Raw genomic sequence first — 18228 nt, 5'->3', positions numbered from 1 at the left:
AGAATCTGTACTTTTACAAGTTTGCGGGGTCATAAATTCAGTCGAGCATAGGCTCCTGGTGACCAGTTGGGTTCTAATATTTAACATCCAGCTGAATAGAAATGATAGCAGATTGGCATTTTGAAAATCTAGATCACAATGTAAAATGATACAATCGCAATTTCGCTGTACCAATAACATGCGAGCAGTCTGCGAAGAGCATTTAATTTCAGAAGCTGTACATATGATCCAGCTGTTATTACAGCAGAGATACATCTGTAATTACAGGAAACACTGACATTCACCATGTAATTTAACTTCAACCGCTGTACACCTCACAACAGCTTTGTTTAAAAAGTGAACAGTTTTAAACACCATTAAGTTGCCCTCTCTATATATTCCAAAAACTACTCATAAAACAAAACTAAACCTCATTTAAAAGTACAGCACATGCAAGCATGCTCATTGTAAGTAAATAAAACCGCCAAGATACAGTTTACTATCAAAATAAATAGGTGCTATTTTGTACAAGGGAATACTGTACATTTTAGTTGGCAGTACCAAACACCCATGAGAATGAATAAACACATTTGAATATGCACATTGTTTTCATTATATACAGTTGCTCTACTCTACAAATACACAATGTAATATTTACAATTTATGGTACCTGCACTGCAGAACAATTGCTTTACCCAAGGTAAACAAAAGAATTGGCAAGTCTACTCTATCAGGTTACTGGATTTTACTGCTGTTTTTGAAATACAGAACGGTCTATGGGCCCTTAGCTCTTGAATTCCCTGCCGAAACCTCTCCACCTTTCTTTCCTCCTTCAAGATGCTCCTTAAAACGACTTATTTGATTAAGCTTTTGATCACCTGCCCTAATTTCTCCTTATGTGGCTTGGTGTCAATTTTTAAAATCTTATAATACTCCTGTGAAGCGCCTTGGGATGTTTCACTATGTTAAAGGCGCTATAGAAATACAAGTTGTTATTGTTGTAGTATAGCTTTCTGATGTAATGTCTAAGATTTAACAGCTACTGGAGCGACTAAATTGAAAGCTGCAGGAGCCAGTTCCCCATTCCAATTATACTGCAGATGGAAGTATATTACCACAAAGTGAGAAAATCAGAATGACAATGACTCTTAATTCCAACTGTAAAGGTCCCTATGTCCACATACTTGTAGCAGACTGCAATTAGCAGTAAGTATTGATTATGTTTGCAGACCGAGACTATGGAGATGAACAAAATTTAGCCATACGCTCCTAGGAAATAACTGAAATTTCTGATAACTTACTAACAGTTTCTGGCAGAAGTAAACTATTGGTCCACGTAACCTGGCTGTCCAACTTCCCACAAGATTCAGATTCATTTTGATGCATTTCTAAATCTATTTACCCTGAAGCTATTTGTTGTTCTCTTCTTTGCAAAATGTACTTTTAGCATGTCCTATAACTCTTCCCTGAAGTTAACTCTTTGCCTGTTCACTAAACATCAGTGCTTTTTCCTTGAGAGACATAATTCACCACTGTCGCCTATGCCATCTGGGATTGCTACTGGTGCTTGGAGCTACAGGTACCTCGTTTTTGCCGACTGCCGAGGAAGGTCTTTATTTAAAACAAAATCAAAGCTTTCGATTTGATACCTTCTTAAAAAAAAATACAAATATTAACAAAAAGAAAAGGTGAAGAATTCCACCCTATGACAGATAGTTGTCGTCAGTTTGCATGCTCCTCCAAAAGGTAGTTATGGGGCGGATAAAGCAAGCAATGCACTGCACAAGAAGTCATCATACATGTGATGGAGAGGTTTTGCAAGTGTAGCCCTGAGTCCCATACACTGACTTAGCTCAAAGACAGTGAATGTGCTGCAGGCTCAAAAGGGCTTAGATTTTTAAAAATGCCATTTTAATGTAAAGAAAAGGTGCTTTCCACAAAAGGTCAAAAACTAGTAGAGTTCTTAATAGTAGAATCAGTAACTATGGCGACATATAAAAGTTTATACCACCACTAACAATCCAAACTTGTGACCATTCCTTTAAATTGCTTGCGGGAGAGAGAGAGACTAGAAAGAGTTCTGTGTTATAGATTTTAAATACAAGTCTGTTAAAAAGGTACAATGAAAGGGACACCTGTGGCACTTATGTTCTCAGGTAAATGCTCAGTTGCAAATACAGAGCTAAAAATCTAATAAAATTCTTATGTAAATTATTGCTATATTTAATCATTAATTTTTCAGCTTACATCGTTACAAAAATGTTAAAACAAATGTGCTTTATATTTTAAAACACAAAAGAAAACTCTTGACCTTGTATTTAGACTCCAGCTTTTTGTGCTTGAACACTGTTAGATTGTGCTCATTATGTTCTGAAAATAACCATTTCTCACATATTTTACAATGTCTCATGAGAAAATGGAATGTGCAAGGCTGACAATAAAAACAAAGCAAGAAATTATTTAATCATACTTCTTAAATAAGTTTCCCACATTACAGCAGTGACTACACTCCAAAAGTACTTCATTGTAATGCGCTTTGAGTCATCTGGTGGTCATGAAAGGCGCTATATAAATCCAAGTCATTCTTACCTCCTTTTTAAATATGTATTTTTTTATATTATTTATTTTGATTCTCATCGCGAACATTATAAAAGTATTTAAACACAACTCCGCAGCACATTAATACTTCAATGATACACTGTCAACCCCACGATTCCTCTGACATGGGGAGTTTTTGATTTTAGCTGTGCCAGGGAAGCACCAGAGCTTTTGCAGCTCCTATCGAAATACAACACTGGCAGAGGTGTGAGAGTAGGCTGATCGCCATACAGGACACAGTGGTGGAGGCGAGCAGAAAAGAGAACATAATTAAAAGTGGAGGAAAAGAATAAGCAAATGTACTTCTTTCATAGTTTCAAATTTCTCCTCTGATCGGTGATTATGTGACCACAACAGGGCAGCTGATACAGCCAAAGTAATTACTTGAAAGTTGTGGGCTTATTCCATTTGACTATTGAACTGTAAAATAGCTAACTGCTACATTAGCACTTCAGCCACACTTCTGATTAGATTTAAATTATACAGCAAAGGGTTTTGTTTTCTCTATTACACAATAATAAATAGCATATACAAACTACTCAGAATTTGGTTCTTTTTGTAAGAAAACGTGTCATTTTGAGAGTCGGATATTAGACAGCCATACCATAATAAACTTGTAAAGTCATCCCTTTCTGGTCATTCAGACATCGATTTTAATACTGTTGCCCCTATGCAGTATGGCCATTCCAACACACCACCAAAATCCTACATTTGAGCAAAACCAGCAAATTTAGTCACATTAAGTATGGTGAATATTAGGTACGTAAAATAGGACCAGACCACTGGGAAGCTCATAAGTGTATGCCATTCACTCACACACACACACAAATAACTTAAGACCAAACGCATCTTTTTAAATGTACTCTATTTCCCCAAGTACACTTATAATTAACACTATAAATCTAACCACATTTGAATGGATAAAACACTTTTAAATCTAACCACTGCCAGTTAGAAAACAAATCTCACATTTTAGGATCACTCAACAATTTCAGCTTCTATATGGTATAGATAGCAAGTATTATGGACACAGCATTACGTAGCAGTTACTGTGAATAAATAGAACAGGTGGCTGTTTTCAAACAATGTTGCCAAATGACAGAAACCTAACAGTAGTGAGGGTTGTTACGTGCTTTTTCTAGATCACAATGGATTAAAATTAAACTAATGGACATCCTGAGATTATGCTCGATTGGACTGGGTATTATCGAATGCAGTCCTGGCGTTTAGTCTTCAACTTCTTCTCTGGAGATCTAGGTTTTAGCACACAAATACAAGTCGACACTCCTGCAATTAATTTGGGGAGGTCTGAGCCACGGAACCACTTATTCTCAGCTCTGTTGTATACCTGTACAGCTTTTGAAAACACAGTGTTCTCCCAGCTGTAGCCACCAAGGATGTAAATCTTTCCGTTCAGGACTGCCACTCCTGACTCACTGTTGGCCTGCAACAGAGGCGCAACTCGGGTCCATTGGTTACACTGTGGGCTGTAACATTCCACACTTAAAATATCAAATCTCTCCATAGACTCAATGTGATCATCGCTGCCACCTATAGCATAGATATGGTCCTGCAGTGTGCACATGCTGTGCCACCCTCGAGCAGTTATCATTGGTCTTTTTTCTTCCCAAACATCAGTTCGATAGTCGTAGCAAAGAAGATTCTTTCTGTAGGGTCCAATTTGGTAATCGTGACCTCCCGAGACGTACACAAATTCTTTATATATTGAACCAGCATGGCCATATGTAAATCTGTGAAAGACAAGCATCAAGTTAATGAAACAGTCAGAACAAATACATTGCATAGAATAGATTTGAGGAGGAAAGCAGTTTAAGGATATGGTAAATGACGAACAGTTTTTAAATTGCATTATAATTGATTTATAGCAGCAACTTTTTTCAAATACTACACTTGTTATATAATATATACAATAACTTTCATTTTATAGCGCTTTTAATGCAGTAAAATGTTCCAAGATACTTCACAGGAGCAGAGTCAAAAAGTGACAGATCCAGAGGCGAGCATTAGGATGAGTAACTAAAAACTTGATCAAAGAGCTATGTTTTAAGGAGCATCTTAAAAGGAGGAGATACTGCACGTCAGACAAGAGGCAGTGGAGAAGTTGAGAGAGGTGGTTGTCAGGTAGAGCAGCATCTGTGTGGAACCTGGCGCCGTCTTCTCAGATTATGTTACCGAGGGGCAGCATGTAGATGAGCAATAGGAAGAGGCCAAAGATAGATCCTTGGGGGACTCCAAAAGCAACGGTGTGGTGGCGGGAAGAGAGGCCGTTGTAGGAGATTCTCTGGCTATGAGTGGAACGAGACGAGGGCAGTCCCACTCATCCGGACAACCGAGGAGGGCGCTGGAGGAGGATAGTGTGGTCAACAGTCTCTCAGGCTGCAGACAGGTCAAGAACGATGATGAGGGACAGTGCACCACGGTCGTAGTCACAGAGAATGTCATTTGTGACCTTGATTAGGGCTGTTAAGTGCTGTGGCTGAGGCGGAAACCTGATTGGAGAGGTTGAAGCATGAAGTTGCTGGAAAGATGGGCGTGGATTTGGGAGGTGCCAGTGCTTTCAAAAACTTGAGGTTTAAAGAAAGATTCAAATTTTTCCATAAAAAGCATACTAGATTAGAATTCACTGTGCATGGCGATCTATTCCTTATCCAGATTTGTGCACAGCAAACTCCCACAAACAGCAATGTGATAATGACCAGATAATCTGTTTTAGTGATGTTGATTGAGGGATAAATATTGGTTAGGACATCGGGGTAACTCCCCCGCTCTTCTTCAAAATAGTGCCACGGGATCTTTTATGTTCACCTGAGAGCAGGCTCGGCTTCGGTTTAACATCTCATCTGAAAGATGGAAACAGTGAGTGGTTGGAGGCAAGAGAGGAGACAGGAATTGGCCATCAGATATCAAGTTTTTGAATACAAGTGCTGTTGTTGTAGTTGATGTTTTTAACCCAATCCGCACCTGAATAACTGCATGTGATGTATAAAGTCCAGGAGAATAATAGTTCATATTGCTTCTTCTCCCTCTTATGTAAAGCATCTCAAGAAGTTTTCTACATTAAAAAGCTTTGGTGTGTAAAAGTTTATTTAAAAATACACTGATGAAAAGTAATTCACAAATTGACAACATCATGAATGATTCATTTCAGTCTCTATAATAAGTACAAGGGAGAGATGCACAGAATCATACAGTACTAACTACATGAAAACTTACTGCCATACCTTGGTAGGCCAGCAACATAGGACCAGCAATCTTTATTGGGGTCGTAGATTTCAACGGAGGATAAAGCACCATTCTCATTCCTGCCTCCAACCGCTATCAGAAAGTCTGCAAAGGCATCCAAGTAAAAATCCACTCGTCTCTGATTCATGGGGGCAACCTGAAAAACAAACCTAGATCATCTAAGAAACCATGTTTGTAAAATAACTGCATTTCTTGTAACTTCTTTGAAACTGCCTTCCCTTCAAACTTCTAATGTTATTCACTATTTCACAAAAGGCTTAATTTGAAGAGGGCCTTTTTTCTATAGCATGTTAGTAAAATTTAGTTTCTTTATCCATCTGCCCATTTCTCCGTATCTCTATAAACCGCGATAGAGAGATTATAGACGAAAACCAGTTTCCCCTCCTTTTGTCCCCTCCCCGCCACCCCACCTTGATTGGATATGGAGATTGAGCGGGAAAGTAAATTTCAGCTCCAAGATCAGCCATGATCTTATTGAATGGTGGTGCGGGCTCGAGGGGTCACATGGCCTACTCCTGCTCCCAACTTTTATGTTCTTACCCTTTCTCTTTCCTTCATCTTGTTGTCTCTCACTTTCCCCTTGCCCAGTCTCTTTCTCTGCCTCCCCCCCGCCCCCCAATGCACTGCTTCCATCTTTCGTCCCTTCCCCTATTTATCTTCTCCCTACTCCTCTCCCCCAAGGTCAAATTATCCCTCTGCTCATCACCTTGCCTGACCAAAGTACTGTACTTGGTCTCGACTTTCTACCTCTCCCATAGAGATGTACCTGAGGTTTAGTGGCGAGGTTTTGATGACAGTGTGTTATCTTCACAATCACTTCTACATAAAATGTTAAGATTTATACAGAAACTAGAGTGACTGGCAAAAAACAGCATGGCCTCTCAATAACCTTATAGGACAACCCGCTTTCTCTCTGCTCCCCATCGTTCCAGAATAGCTCTTTTCTGCCACATGCTGCATAATCTTTGCCTTGAAAAGAAGCCTGAGTATGCAGCTGATGATCAGGATGACAGTCATGTCAGAGTAAGAGGGTAGAAATTCAACTGAGGAAATAACAGTATCAGTAATGCAGCCAAACACAACTTCATTATTTGTTAAAATGGAGCAAACCATCTTATCTGATATTTTCAGACCATCTATTGCCATTTTATGCCAGGCTCCCGTTATATTGTAACCGATGTCATAAGTATTCAGCACAATGTTCGTGTTTAAGTCAAGAGAATTTATTTCCTCTATTATGTAATGCGTGAATGTCTGCAACTTGAATTGTCCCATTCGTAAACAAATCTGAACCGATCACTCCTTTTAAATGATTTCCTTGTGGAAAATATAAGTGTGTTCACCTGTTTTGAAATGTGTTCGTGGGATGTTGGGGTCACTGGCATGGCAATAATTATTGGCCAGAATTTCCTCCCAAAATAACAACAAATTTAATGTGCACGCCGTTAATGTGAAATCATCCAGCAACTTGGTGAGAAAGGGACACTCCCTGAATTGCGAAACGCTACAATTCATGAAAATGGCAGCTCAGCCACAACCACCCTGAGAGTTTCATGAAGGTGCGGCATTTGTGCATTAATTGCCAATTAAACTCGCTCTAAAAGTTAGGGCGGGTACTAAACAGTGTAAATACCTATTTAATGAGGAGATTTATGTTCCTGCAATGCCAATCAACTTCTCCAGCCCAGAAAGGGAACAATTTTATCTGTTGTCTCATTCCTATAGGTAGTAAATTGTTAGAGATTTTTTTTTTCTTTTAAGTAATTTATTTTAACTTCCTTTTTTTCTCTCTCTCTCTCAATCTAATCCTTCATTCTCTTTGCCTAATTCACTCCTTCTCCGTCGTTCCAGTTACGTAAGAACACAAAGAAAAAGGAGCAGGAGTAGGCCGTCGATCCTTCAAGCCTGCTCTGCAATTCAATGAGATCATGGCTGATCTTCTACCTCAATTCCACCTTCCCACACTATCCCCACATCCCTCGATTCCCTTAATATCCAAAGATTAGAACCTGCGTCGGGAAACCCCAATGGATTTCTAGTCCATCGCCTTAACCATTCGGCCACGATTACCACACAGTCTTTCTTTGAAGATTTATTTCTCAATCCTTAAATCTCATTGGTTAAGGAGATAAGATTGTTGTTCACTAAGGTTACAGATCCTGTTGCCCTCTCCTTGCTGTTATCAGCTCGCACTGCCAGCAACTTAATAGGGCCAAACATTTGAGCTGAAGAGTGAGGGGGAAAAAGTCTAACTAATGGGGCAGGCGAGATGCCCCACTCCAGCAAATTCTGGGCAATTAAATATCCCAGTTGCCCTGAGGGTGTTAACTGTTTACCACATAATGTGGGAATAGAGTGGCATATAGGCCAGACCAGGTAATTGCCTTCCCTGAAGGTCATTAGTGAACCAGTGGGTTTTTACAACAGGCTGGCTGCTTTTATGGCCATTTTCTGGCACTAGCCCAAAGATTACTTGATTTATTGACTTCAGTTTCTCAACTTGCCATAGTGGGATTTGTCCTGCTTGAATTTTGCAAGACTGGTTTTAGTGCTATTGTATCTTTGGGAATGAATCGTGCATCAAAAAAAACTAAATCTATTGGTATCAACAACTTCAGACACTTAAGGAATCTGGATTTCAACTTCACACATGGTCTCTGAGGATCCATGGTATGCACCAATGTGGCCCACAAAATCAAAAAGCTGCTGTAAACTACTAATGGACCATCATGAACAATCTATGTGATGCACATAGACCTGCTTTTCATGCCCTCCATCCCATTTGAAAATTATCTGCCTTACTTCTTAAATAATATCAGTAGAACTAATTGTGAAGATAGGGATTTTATATTAATTATTTGTGGGTAAAAGGCTATTCCATCTGCTGACACAGTTTGCTTTTAATACTGTGCTCAATATTTATTGGAAGTTACTAGCAGACTCTTTTGGTGCTGCACGTTCCTTAAATTGTTTCTGCTATTGTACAAGAACTCGTGTCAATGCAGGCATTACTTATAGCAACTGAGTTTCTCCTTGTCCAAATTATATCAAACAAAGATGAAAGTGTAAATGTTACATTAAAATTATAATCTGATCAATGTTTGGCTGAATGCTGTACTTTCAAATTCAATTGAGAATTTTCAAGTCAGATGTGGGTGCCATGGGAGAAGCTCCAACATGTACCAAAATGTCAGCCAATCATTTCCTTTGACACAGTGATGGAGCCTTTTGCTGCTGGCCAACCACATCTTTTAGAAGCTGCAACCAACAGACTTGTAAAGGAATGTATCTGAGCAGGCTGAATGTGTTACCTAGTGTTTGACCTGTACCTGAAGGAAAGAAGTTCCCAGTAACAGTGCCCTGACAACATCTGCTGAGTTCCATACACTGACTGCATTAGTGGTGGGCAGCGGAAACGTTACAAGGACACCCTCAAAGCCTCTCTGGTAAAGTGCAACATCACCACCGACACCTGGGAGACCCTGACCGAAGACCGTCCTAAGTGGAGAAAGTGCATCCGGGAGGGTGTTGAACTCTTCGAGTTTCAACGCAAAGCGCCTGAAGAGATCAAGCGCAGGTAAATGTAACATTTACACTTTCATCTTTGTTTGATATAATTTTGACAAGGAGAAACTCAGTTGCTATAAGTAATGCCTGCATTGACATGAGTCTTTATACAATAGCAGAAACAATTTAAGAAACGTGCAGCACCAAGAGTCTGCTAGTAACTTCCAATAAATATTGAGGGAAGAAGGGCACGGCAAACCAGCCCCACCCACCCCTTCCCTTGACGAATGTCTGTCCCACCTGTGACAGAGTCTGTGGCTCTCATATCTGACTGTTCAGCCATCAAAGAACTCACTTTGGGAGTGGAAGCAAGTCTTCCTCGATTCCGAGGGACTACCTATGATGATGATGCATTAGTAAGCAAACGTACCAGCCCAAAGAACTGTCTCCTCACCAATTTCCCCCACTCAGTTTTCTTTCCTCCCACTATTTCTTTTTAAGCACCAGTCCCTCTCTTTGGTCTTCAACTCAGAGAACTTCACAGAATTATGTAGAAATTACAATACAGAAACTGCCCATTCAGCACAACTAGTCCTTGTTGGTGTTTATCCTCTGCATGAGCAGTACCCCTAAACTCCTTCTCATATTGCTCAGTTAGCAAAACAGTACACAGCTGAGCAATACACCGGTCTTACTAAGTTAGCTGATCTCAGCAATACGGCATTCTAATAGGTCTAAGCATTCTTGGGCTAGAAGGGGCGGGGTAAAAAAATAATAATTTGGGGATCCTCATCACATAATCAAAAAAGCACATATGGGTGTTGGTTGAGTTCAGCATCAGGTATTGCAATGGTGCCCGCCACAATCGAATAGCCTGCAAGTACTCATCCAATAGTCTCATTCACAAAGTGCCACCCGGGCATAGTATCAGATGACACCTGATGTCCATAGAACAGTACCTTGGGGGAAGGTCAATGTCCTGAAGGAGGAGGAGGAAAAGGGGAGAATCATTTCAAATTATGCTCAACACTAGCTGTTTTTGATTGATCAACTCACACACCCATCCTTCAATCCTTTCTTTCTTTAGAAACATGTAGTTTCTTAAACAAATTTATGTAACTTTCTTTAATGGCTATTCCAGGCAACTTAATACATGAATGTCATCAATTCGCAAAACTCACTGGTCCTCCTGCAGCATAAAGATAATGGCAACAGAAAACATGGAACAGGCCTGCAAATATTTGTGAAGTGTTCATATACAGATTAATTGTTGATGCTCGAATAGAAGCGATGTCAAGTTATAGAAGAAAAGAAATTTACCTTGAACCACTGGCTACATCTAGGATCATATCGATAAAGGACGTTTGAAGCTGCGTCACCTCCATTGTCACGAGACGAGCTTCCGCCTGCCATAAAGATAAATCCTCCAAAGACAGTTACACAGTGATGGCTCCGTCTTGCAGGCAGCATCGTTTCGGAAAACCATTGCCCTTTTGCCGCGTCAAAGAAGCACATATCATCACTCAGCTCCTCGCCGCGTTCTGACACTTCCCCGCCAATAAACAACAGCCTTTCAATATCTGAGCGCAGGGCAGAACGTTTGTTCTGAAGTACTGGTTGTTTGGTGATATTATTGTGATAATGTATTGCTTCTTCCAAGAAGATTTCACAATTTGCTTCTTTGGGAAGGAGGGAGCACACTGCAGGTTTAACTCGGTGCAACAGATCATTTTTAGGTATAAGTGGAAAATGGATGTTTTTAAGAACAAGGCGCGCATCCTGCACTCTGTCAGGACTCTGTGTCAGCCACTGCAGTGCAGCCTGCAGTAAATCGTGCTCACATTCATGTTGTACGTTGTTGCTATCCAAATAGAGACAAAGTTTTTGCACAGAGATGTTTTGCAAAAAGTCTGGAGTGAAGGAAAGGGTACCAAAGTCATGTAGAATAAAACTATCAATGTAACAGTCCAATCGCTCCAGGTCATAAATTGAGGCGAGTTCTTGAAGGTAAAGGTAGTTTTCTTCGCTAACCTCGTTCTCAAGGTACTCGCAACAAAAATCCACGACTTTCCAAATTTGTAGGAGATGTGCAGTTTCCAGCACATAGTCAATATTTCCACCGTCTAAAGGGAGCTCACTGCTATAGAGAAAGTCGATCACAGCTTTCAGACCTATGTAGGAGGCTCCAACCAATTCAACTTCTTTCTGATAAGCTTCCCTCATTCCAATTGTAAACATCGAATTAAAATAATCACTGTAGACAGCCAAGAGGTTCCTGTGGGCTGACACTTTCTGCTCATCTGCCACAAGCACGATATCACAGAATAGTCCCCTCTGTCTCTGCTCGTTTAGCCCCTGAAGGACGTCACTAGCATGATCTGCCCACCTGTATACCTGAAAAGACAATGCACCTTAAGGTTACTGTACTTATCTTCCATTTAGCATTTGTAGTAAAAATGAGTGCATGAGAGTTCCAAGTGCATAAGAGTTCCTAGGACTTGCATTTATAGAGGTACAGAAAGTTTATGCATTTGGTAATTGCACATTTTAGTTCACACAGGTATACACTTTGAAGTATTCGCTTACTAGCACACAGAATGCTGTATGTGAAAGGATAATAAATCCAGTACCGTCTCAATGACCTGTACAAGGTTGAATAAGTTGTCCAATGCCCACAAGACATATCCTAATTAGTTTGATAAGAGCTTCACTGGAAATATTCAGCTTAATTATTGTGACCAGTAATCACACCCAAATCATTTTCTTTCATGATCAAATTATTTGTTTTTAAAAATTATTTTTCAAACTTTTCTTTTACTTGTTACTTGCATTGGCAATATATACAATTCTAAAAAGGTATTTGGCTAAATGGCCAATGGCCAATGGCCAAAAGTAGTTATGTAAATGGTTGATTTAAACCAGCTGTGCTTTCAAATTCTGATAACCAATTTGTATGAGGTATGAGGCGTGAATTGGCTAGGATAGATTGGCGAATGATACTTAAGGGGTTGACTGTGGATGGGCAATGGCAGACATTTAGAGACCGCATGGATGAACTACAACAATTGTACATCCCTGTCTGGCGTAAAAATAAAAAAGTGAAGGTGGCTCAACCGTGGCTATCTAGGGAAATCAGGGATAGTATTAAAGCCAAGGAAGTGGCATACAAATTGGCCAGAAATAGCAGTGAACCCAGGGACTGGGAGAAATTTAGAACTCAGCAGAGGAGGACAAAGGGTTTGATTAGGGCAGGGAAAATAGAGTACGAGAGGAAGCTTGCAGGGAATATTAAGACGGACTGCAAAAGTTTCTATAGATATGCAAGGAAAAAAAGGTTAGTAAAGACAAACGTAGGTCCTCTGCAGTCACAATCAGGGGACGTCATAACGGGGAACAAAGAAATGGCAGACCAATTGAACAAGTACTTTGGTTCGGTATTCACTAAGGAGGACACAAACAACCTTCCAGATATAAAAGGGGTCAGAGGGTCTAGTAAGAAGGAGGAACTGAGGGAAATCCTTATTAGTCGGGAAATTGTGTTGGGGAAATTGATGGGATTGAAGACCGATAAATCCCCAGGGCCTGATGGACTGCATCCCAGAGTACTTAAGGAGATGGCCTTGGAAATAGCGGATGCATTGACAGTCATTTTCCAACATTCCATTGACTCTGGATCAGTTCCTATGGAGTGGAGAGTAGCCAATGTAACCCCACTTTTTAAAAAAGGAGGGAGAGAGAAAACAGGGAATTATAGACCGGTCAGCCTGACATCGGTAGTGGGTAAAATGATGGAATCAATTATTAAGGATGTCATAGCAGCGCATTTGGAAAGAGGTGACATGATAGGTCCAAGTCAGCATAGATTTGTGAAAGGGAAATCATGCTTGACAAATCTTCTGGAATTTTTTGAGGATGTTTCCAGTAGAGTGGATAAGGGAGAACCAGTTGATGTGGTGTATTTGGACTTTCAGAAGGCTTTCGACAAGGTCCCACACAAGAGATTAATGTGCAAAGTTAAAGCACATGGGATTGGGGGTAGTGTGATGTGGATTGAGAACTGGTTGGCAGACAGGAAGCAAAGAGTAGGAGTAAATGGGTACTTTTCAGAATGGCAGGCAGTGACTAGTGGGGTCCCAGCTGTTTACATTGTACATTAATGATTTAGACGAGGGGATTAAATGTAGTATCTCCAAATTTGCGGATGACACCAAGTTGGGTGGCAGTGTGAGCTGCGAGGAGGATGCTATGAGGCTGCAGAGTGACTTGGATAGGTTAGGTGAGTGGGCAAATGCATGGCAGATGAAGTATAATGTGGATAAATGTGAGGTTATCCACTTTGGTCGTAAAAACAGAGAGACAGACTATTATCTGAATGGTGACAGATTAGGAAAAGAGGGGGTGCAACGAGACCTAGGTGTCATGGTACATCAATCATTGAAGGTTGGCATGCAGGTACAACAGGCGGTTAAGAAAGCAAATGGCATGTTGGCCTTCATAGCAAGGGGATTTGATTACAGGGGGAGGGAGGTGTTATTACAGTTGTACAGGGCCTTGGTGAGGCCACACCTGGAGTATTGTGTACAGTTTTGGTCTCCTAACTTGAGGAAGTACATTCTTGCTATTGAGGGAGTTCAGCGAAGGTTCACCAGACTGATTCCCAGGATGGTGGGACTGACATATCAAGAAAGACTGGATCAACTGGGCTTGTATTCACTGGAGTTCAGAAGAATGAGAGGGGATCTCATAGAAACGTTTAAAATTCTGACGGGTTTAGACAGGTTAGATGCAGGAAGAATGTTCCCAATGTTGGGGAAGTCCAGAACCAGGGGTCACAGTCTAAGGATAAGGGGTAAGCCATTTCGGACCGAGATGAGGAGAAACTTCTTCATCCAGAGAGTGGTGAACCTGTGGAATTCTCTCCCACAGAAAGTTGTTGAGGCCAATTCACTAAATATATTCAAAAAGGAGTTAGATGTAGTCCTTACTACTAGGGGGAATCAAGGGGTATGGCAAGAAAGCAGGAATGGGGTGCTGAAGTTGCATGTTCAGCCATTAACTCATTGAATAGCGGTGCAGGCTCGAAGGGCCGAATGACCTACTCCTGCACCTATTTTCTATGTTTTCTATGTTTCTATGTTTGTTACGTTCAACTGGATGCTGGTATTTTAATGAAATGCAGCACAATTTTCAGGTTTTATCACTCCTGCTGCAGCAACCAGGACATTGTCCACTGTTGCATTTTTGTAATAGCATAAATAAATCTGTAGTCAAACCCAAATACGACTCAGCTTTCTTTTACAATATAATTGAGTAATTGGAACTGGAAATCATTACAATATAACTAGTAATTATATGATGACATATTATAGCTGATTCCAGCTGTGATACAAGTATTGTATTCTGTGCGAATACAGTAGTTTAACATTAAATCAGTTTGCACAAACTTATGATTTTTCAACAATTAAAAATGGTATAACAATCTGAACAAAATGCCAAATATACAAAAATACAGGCAAATGAAGCCTACAATTATGCACTACTGCATTATACAAATAAAATATATTGCATGGGAATTAACAGTGATCCAATGAAATGGTTTGGATATGGTCAAATCATAACACTCGTGGTTTTGAGCACTAATATTGGATTAGTGTCTTCTAAAATTCGTTCCACATATTTACAATATATTTCTATTAATAGGTTACCAAATTTTCTAGCATTATCTGACTTCAGTTTTTTCCTGTGTTTTTTTTATTGTTGGTCGATGAAGCTCTTCCTCATCTTCACGAAACAGCATAAATGAGGGGGAAAGATGACTTGCAAGTACTGTAGCTGGCTTTGTTCTTTTGCCATAGGAATTGCTTTATGTTAGTTGTGAAGATGAAAGTAGTATAGACAGTGATGGAGAAGGACATCAAAGAGCAGGTTTTCCGGTTCTTAAGGCAACTAGATGTCTTGGCGTAGTAAATACAGTAACATTGGCCAGCAAGGAACTTGTGTCTACAAGGGTGTCTGCCCAATTTTCTGGCCACTTAAATTAATAGATGGGGAAAATTCAACTGTGCTCCATTATGGTCATGTGCTCCTCTCTGCCCGATTTTCCTGTGCTCGCTGCGCCTAGCCAATTCAATAGTCCCAGGAACAGGAAAATGTGCCCCAAGCTTTTCCTTCCATTGACTGTGAATGGACGACTTTCTAGCCTAGAATATCATGGAATAAAATGACATTCCTGCAGAATAGAGTAATGAAAGATTATATGTTTGTGCTTTGCGAGTACTTTTAACATTGCAGCGCCACAAAGTTGATTCTTTTCTACTCCTTTTAACCATCCTCACCCCAAACTTTTTCTTTGTTCTCCTGAAAGCACTAATTCAAGCTGGCTACAGTTCTACAGCTGCTGGTAACCACCCGGTGCTGAAGTGTAATGGCCACTTTTGATAGGTGACTATGAACAACAATTTTCAACAAGCTAATTGATCATTGGTATCACAGTGGAGGCCTCAATGTTTGTACATCTCCATGTTCCAGCTGGAGCCACTGCAGAGCAGGAACCACAAAGATAATCAAACATGCTAATGGATTGTTGGCCTTTATCTCAAGGGGATTGGAATTCAAAAGCGAGGAAGCTTTGCTTCAGATGTACATAGCTCCAAGCACCAAACCTTAGAAACCGCATATTGGCCCTAGAAGACAAATAGCGCAGATTCGCCAGAATGAGAGGGGGAAAGGGTTAAATTATGGAGGACAGGTTGCATAAACTTGGCTTGTATCCCCTTGAGTTCATTGAAGGATGATCTACCTGATGTATTTAAAATAATTAAGGGATTTGATAAGGTCGATACAGAGGGCTCAATTTTCCCCAATGACGTTTTTTGGCGTATTGCGAGTTACGCTCGTTTTTTCTGAGCCCGACTACCCAAAAAATAAAAAAGTTTTCCATTTCTATTTTTTGAAATTAGCGTCGTGCAGCCGATCGTGTAACTTCTGGGGGGTGGAGCCTAATGTCTGCACTAAAATGTCTCTCCCTCCCTCCTCCTCCCCCCCTTTCTCTCCTCCTCCCCTTCCCCCCCCCTCTTCAGCCTGCTGCCTGCGCTGTGAGAGCCTAGTCATGCCACCCACCCAGCCGACGACTCTGCTGCTAACCTTTTGTCTGTTCGGTTATATTTTGCAGCACTGGAGGCCAACCCTGACAATGCAGATTATGATTCAGATGTAGACGAGCCTGAAGAGGAGAACATCTTCTAATCCCACCTTCCAGACCAAGAGCACGGAGGTGAGGGAGAGGTGGGCGATGAATGAAGCCCCCACTGTTGTACTCACTTTGGAGGAGGTGCAGCTGCTGCCCATTGAGTTGCCAGCCCCTTTCCCGAGTGGTACGAGTGTTGGTGGGACATTCTATGGTTTACCACCGTCTGAGTCTGGGGATTCCAGTGGGATGCAGCGAGGTGTGGAGAGCTTGACAGCGCTCTCCTGAGGTGCAGGATGCAACAGATGTGGCTCAGATGAATGGCAATGAGTGCGGAGAGCACTGACTTTACATGATCACTCCTGGACACCATCAGTGGGGTGGGTGATGAGGTATCGGGACTGTCGGGAGAAGTAACAACACTCTCATGAGAAATGGGAACACTGTCCGGGAACATGAGGGAGGGAATGTTGCAGGTAGTTGACACTGTCAGGGCACATGAGGAAGGGAATGTTGGAGTTAGCTGCTGCAATAAGGTAATATGCCCAGACCCCATGCCCATTGACGGAATCAACTGCCACCCCCACCCCCAGACCAACCTCTGAAGAGGCCCAAGCCAGGTGTTCAACATTACCGCCTGTACCCCCCGCCCCCTCCCCAAATCAAGAATTGTGCAATACCCGAGAAATTTGAAAGAATAAGCTTGGTACCAACCTGAGAAACGCTGGGCCACCTCCTGCGGGCAAGGGTGGCGTCACCAAGACCAAATGCAGCGGGTGGTCTCAGACTAAGGTGGAGGAGAGATGTGTGCAGCCTTTCTTTGCTGCTATTATTGTTACTGTTGTGGCTGTTCTCAAATTAAAGTTTTTTGTAAGTTATACAAATTTACAAGTTTAAAAGTTTGCAAGTGATCTTAAAGTTTGTAAGTGATTTTAAGTGAGCACTTTAAAATTTGATACAAAAATATTTTTATTAAAGTACAAAACATAAGCTTTTGAATAAAATACATTTTATATAACTGAATCATTTCCATTATTTGTTCCATTATTAACACAACACAACATTATGGAACAGATCCAAACAGTAAACATGGTTCATTTGGAATAGTTGCCACTGAGCCTTCAGGCAGCAAAAGCGTTCACAGATGAGCTGCTGGAACAAGGCTCGAGCAATCGTTAAAGGGGCACGACGGTCCTCCCTCTTCTGTCGTCGTGCTCTGGGTTCAGGTAGTTGCATGGCTTCCTCGTCCTCGGCATCTGCATCTTCCTCATCGAGGAGGCGGTGCGGGAGTCCAGGGGAGGCCTAAAAAGGCCCAACATTGGCAGAGCAGCGTCAGCAGATCGAGGAGGCGGTGCGGGAGTCCGGGAGAGGCCAAGAAAGGCCCGTCGGCAGATCGAGGTGGCTGGTGCAGCAGGGTGAGAAGGCAAAAAAGTAGAAAGAAATCGAAGGGTGACATCACAGCCAAGGGGGTAAGTGATTGGCAAGTAGTTTTTCTTTTTTTTTCCTTTATCAATAGGTAACCTTTAGCATTGTTGTTGCCAAATTAAGTTAATCTAAGGGTTAAGTCACAGCAGGAGAGCTCTAACACACGTCATGCTCCTCCTGTGCTATGTGGGAAGTCACGACTACATGTGCAGGAAGTGTATCCGGCTGCAGCACCTGACAGACTGCATTGCGGCACTAGAGCTGCAGGT

At 41.3% G+C, this 18228-nt stretch overlaps 1 protein-coding gene across 2 annotated transcripts in view; it reads right to left on the bottom strand.

Annotated features, from left to right (window-relative positions):
• Positions 1–3425: 3425 nt before the first annotated feature.
• The window catches only part of klhl36 (kelch-like family member 36), a 40585-nt gene continuing 25782 nt past the window's right edge, over positions 3426–18228 (bottom strand). For both annotated transcript variants that reach the window (XM_070898248.1, XM_070898249.1), the window contains 3 exons: positions 10669–11742; positions 5820–5977; positions 3426–4328 (listed from right to left, as the gene is read on the bottom strand). In XM_070898248.1, coding sequence (XP_070754349.1) covers positions 3782–4328; positions 5820–5977; positions 10669–11742 — 1779 coding nt within the window. In that variant the 3' untranslated portion in view covers positions 3426–3781. The remainder of the gene's footprint in view (positions 4329–5819; positions 5978–10668; positions 11743–18228) is intronic.

The sequence above is a fragment of the Pristiophorus japonicus genome, chromosome 13 (genome assembly GCF_044704955.1).
Source record: "Pristiophorus japonicus isolate sPriJap1 chromosome 13, sPriJap1.hap1, whole genome shotgun sequence".
Taxonomy (NCBI): Eukaryota; Metazoa; Chordata; class Chondrichthyes; family Pristiophoridae; genus Pristiophorus; species Pristiophorus japonicus.
The sequence above is the reverse complement of the archived record's forward strand: the minus strand, read 5'-3'. Positions and strand labels throughout refer to the sequence as shown.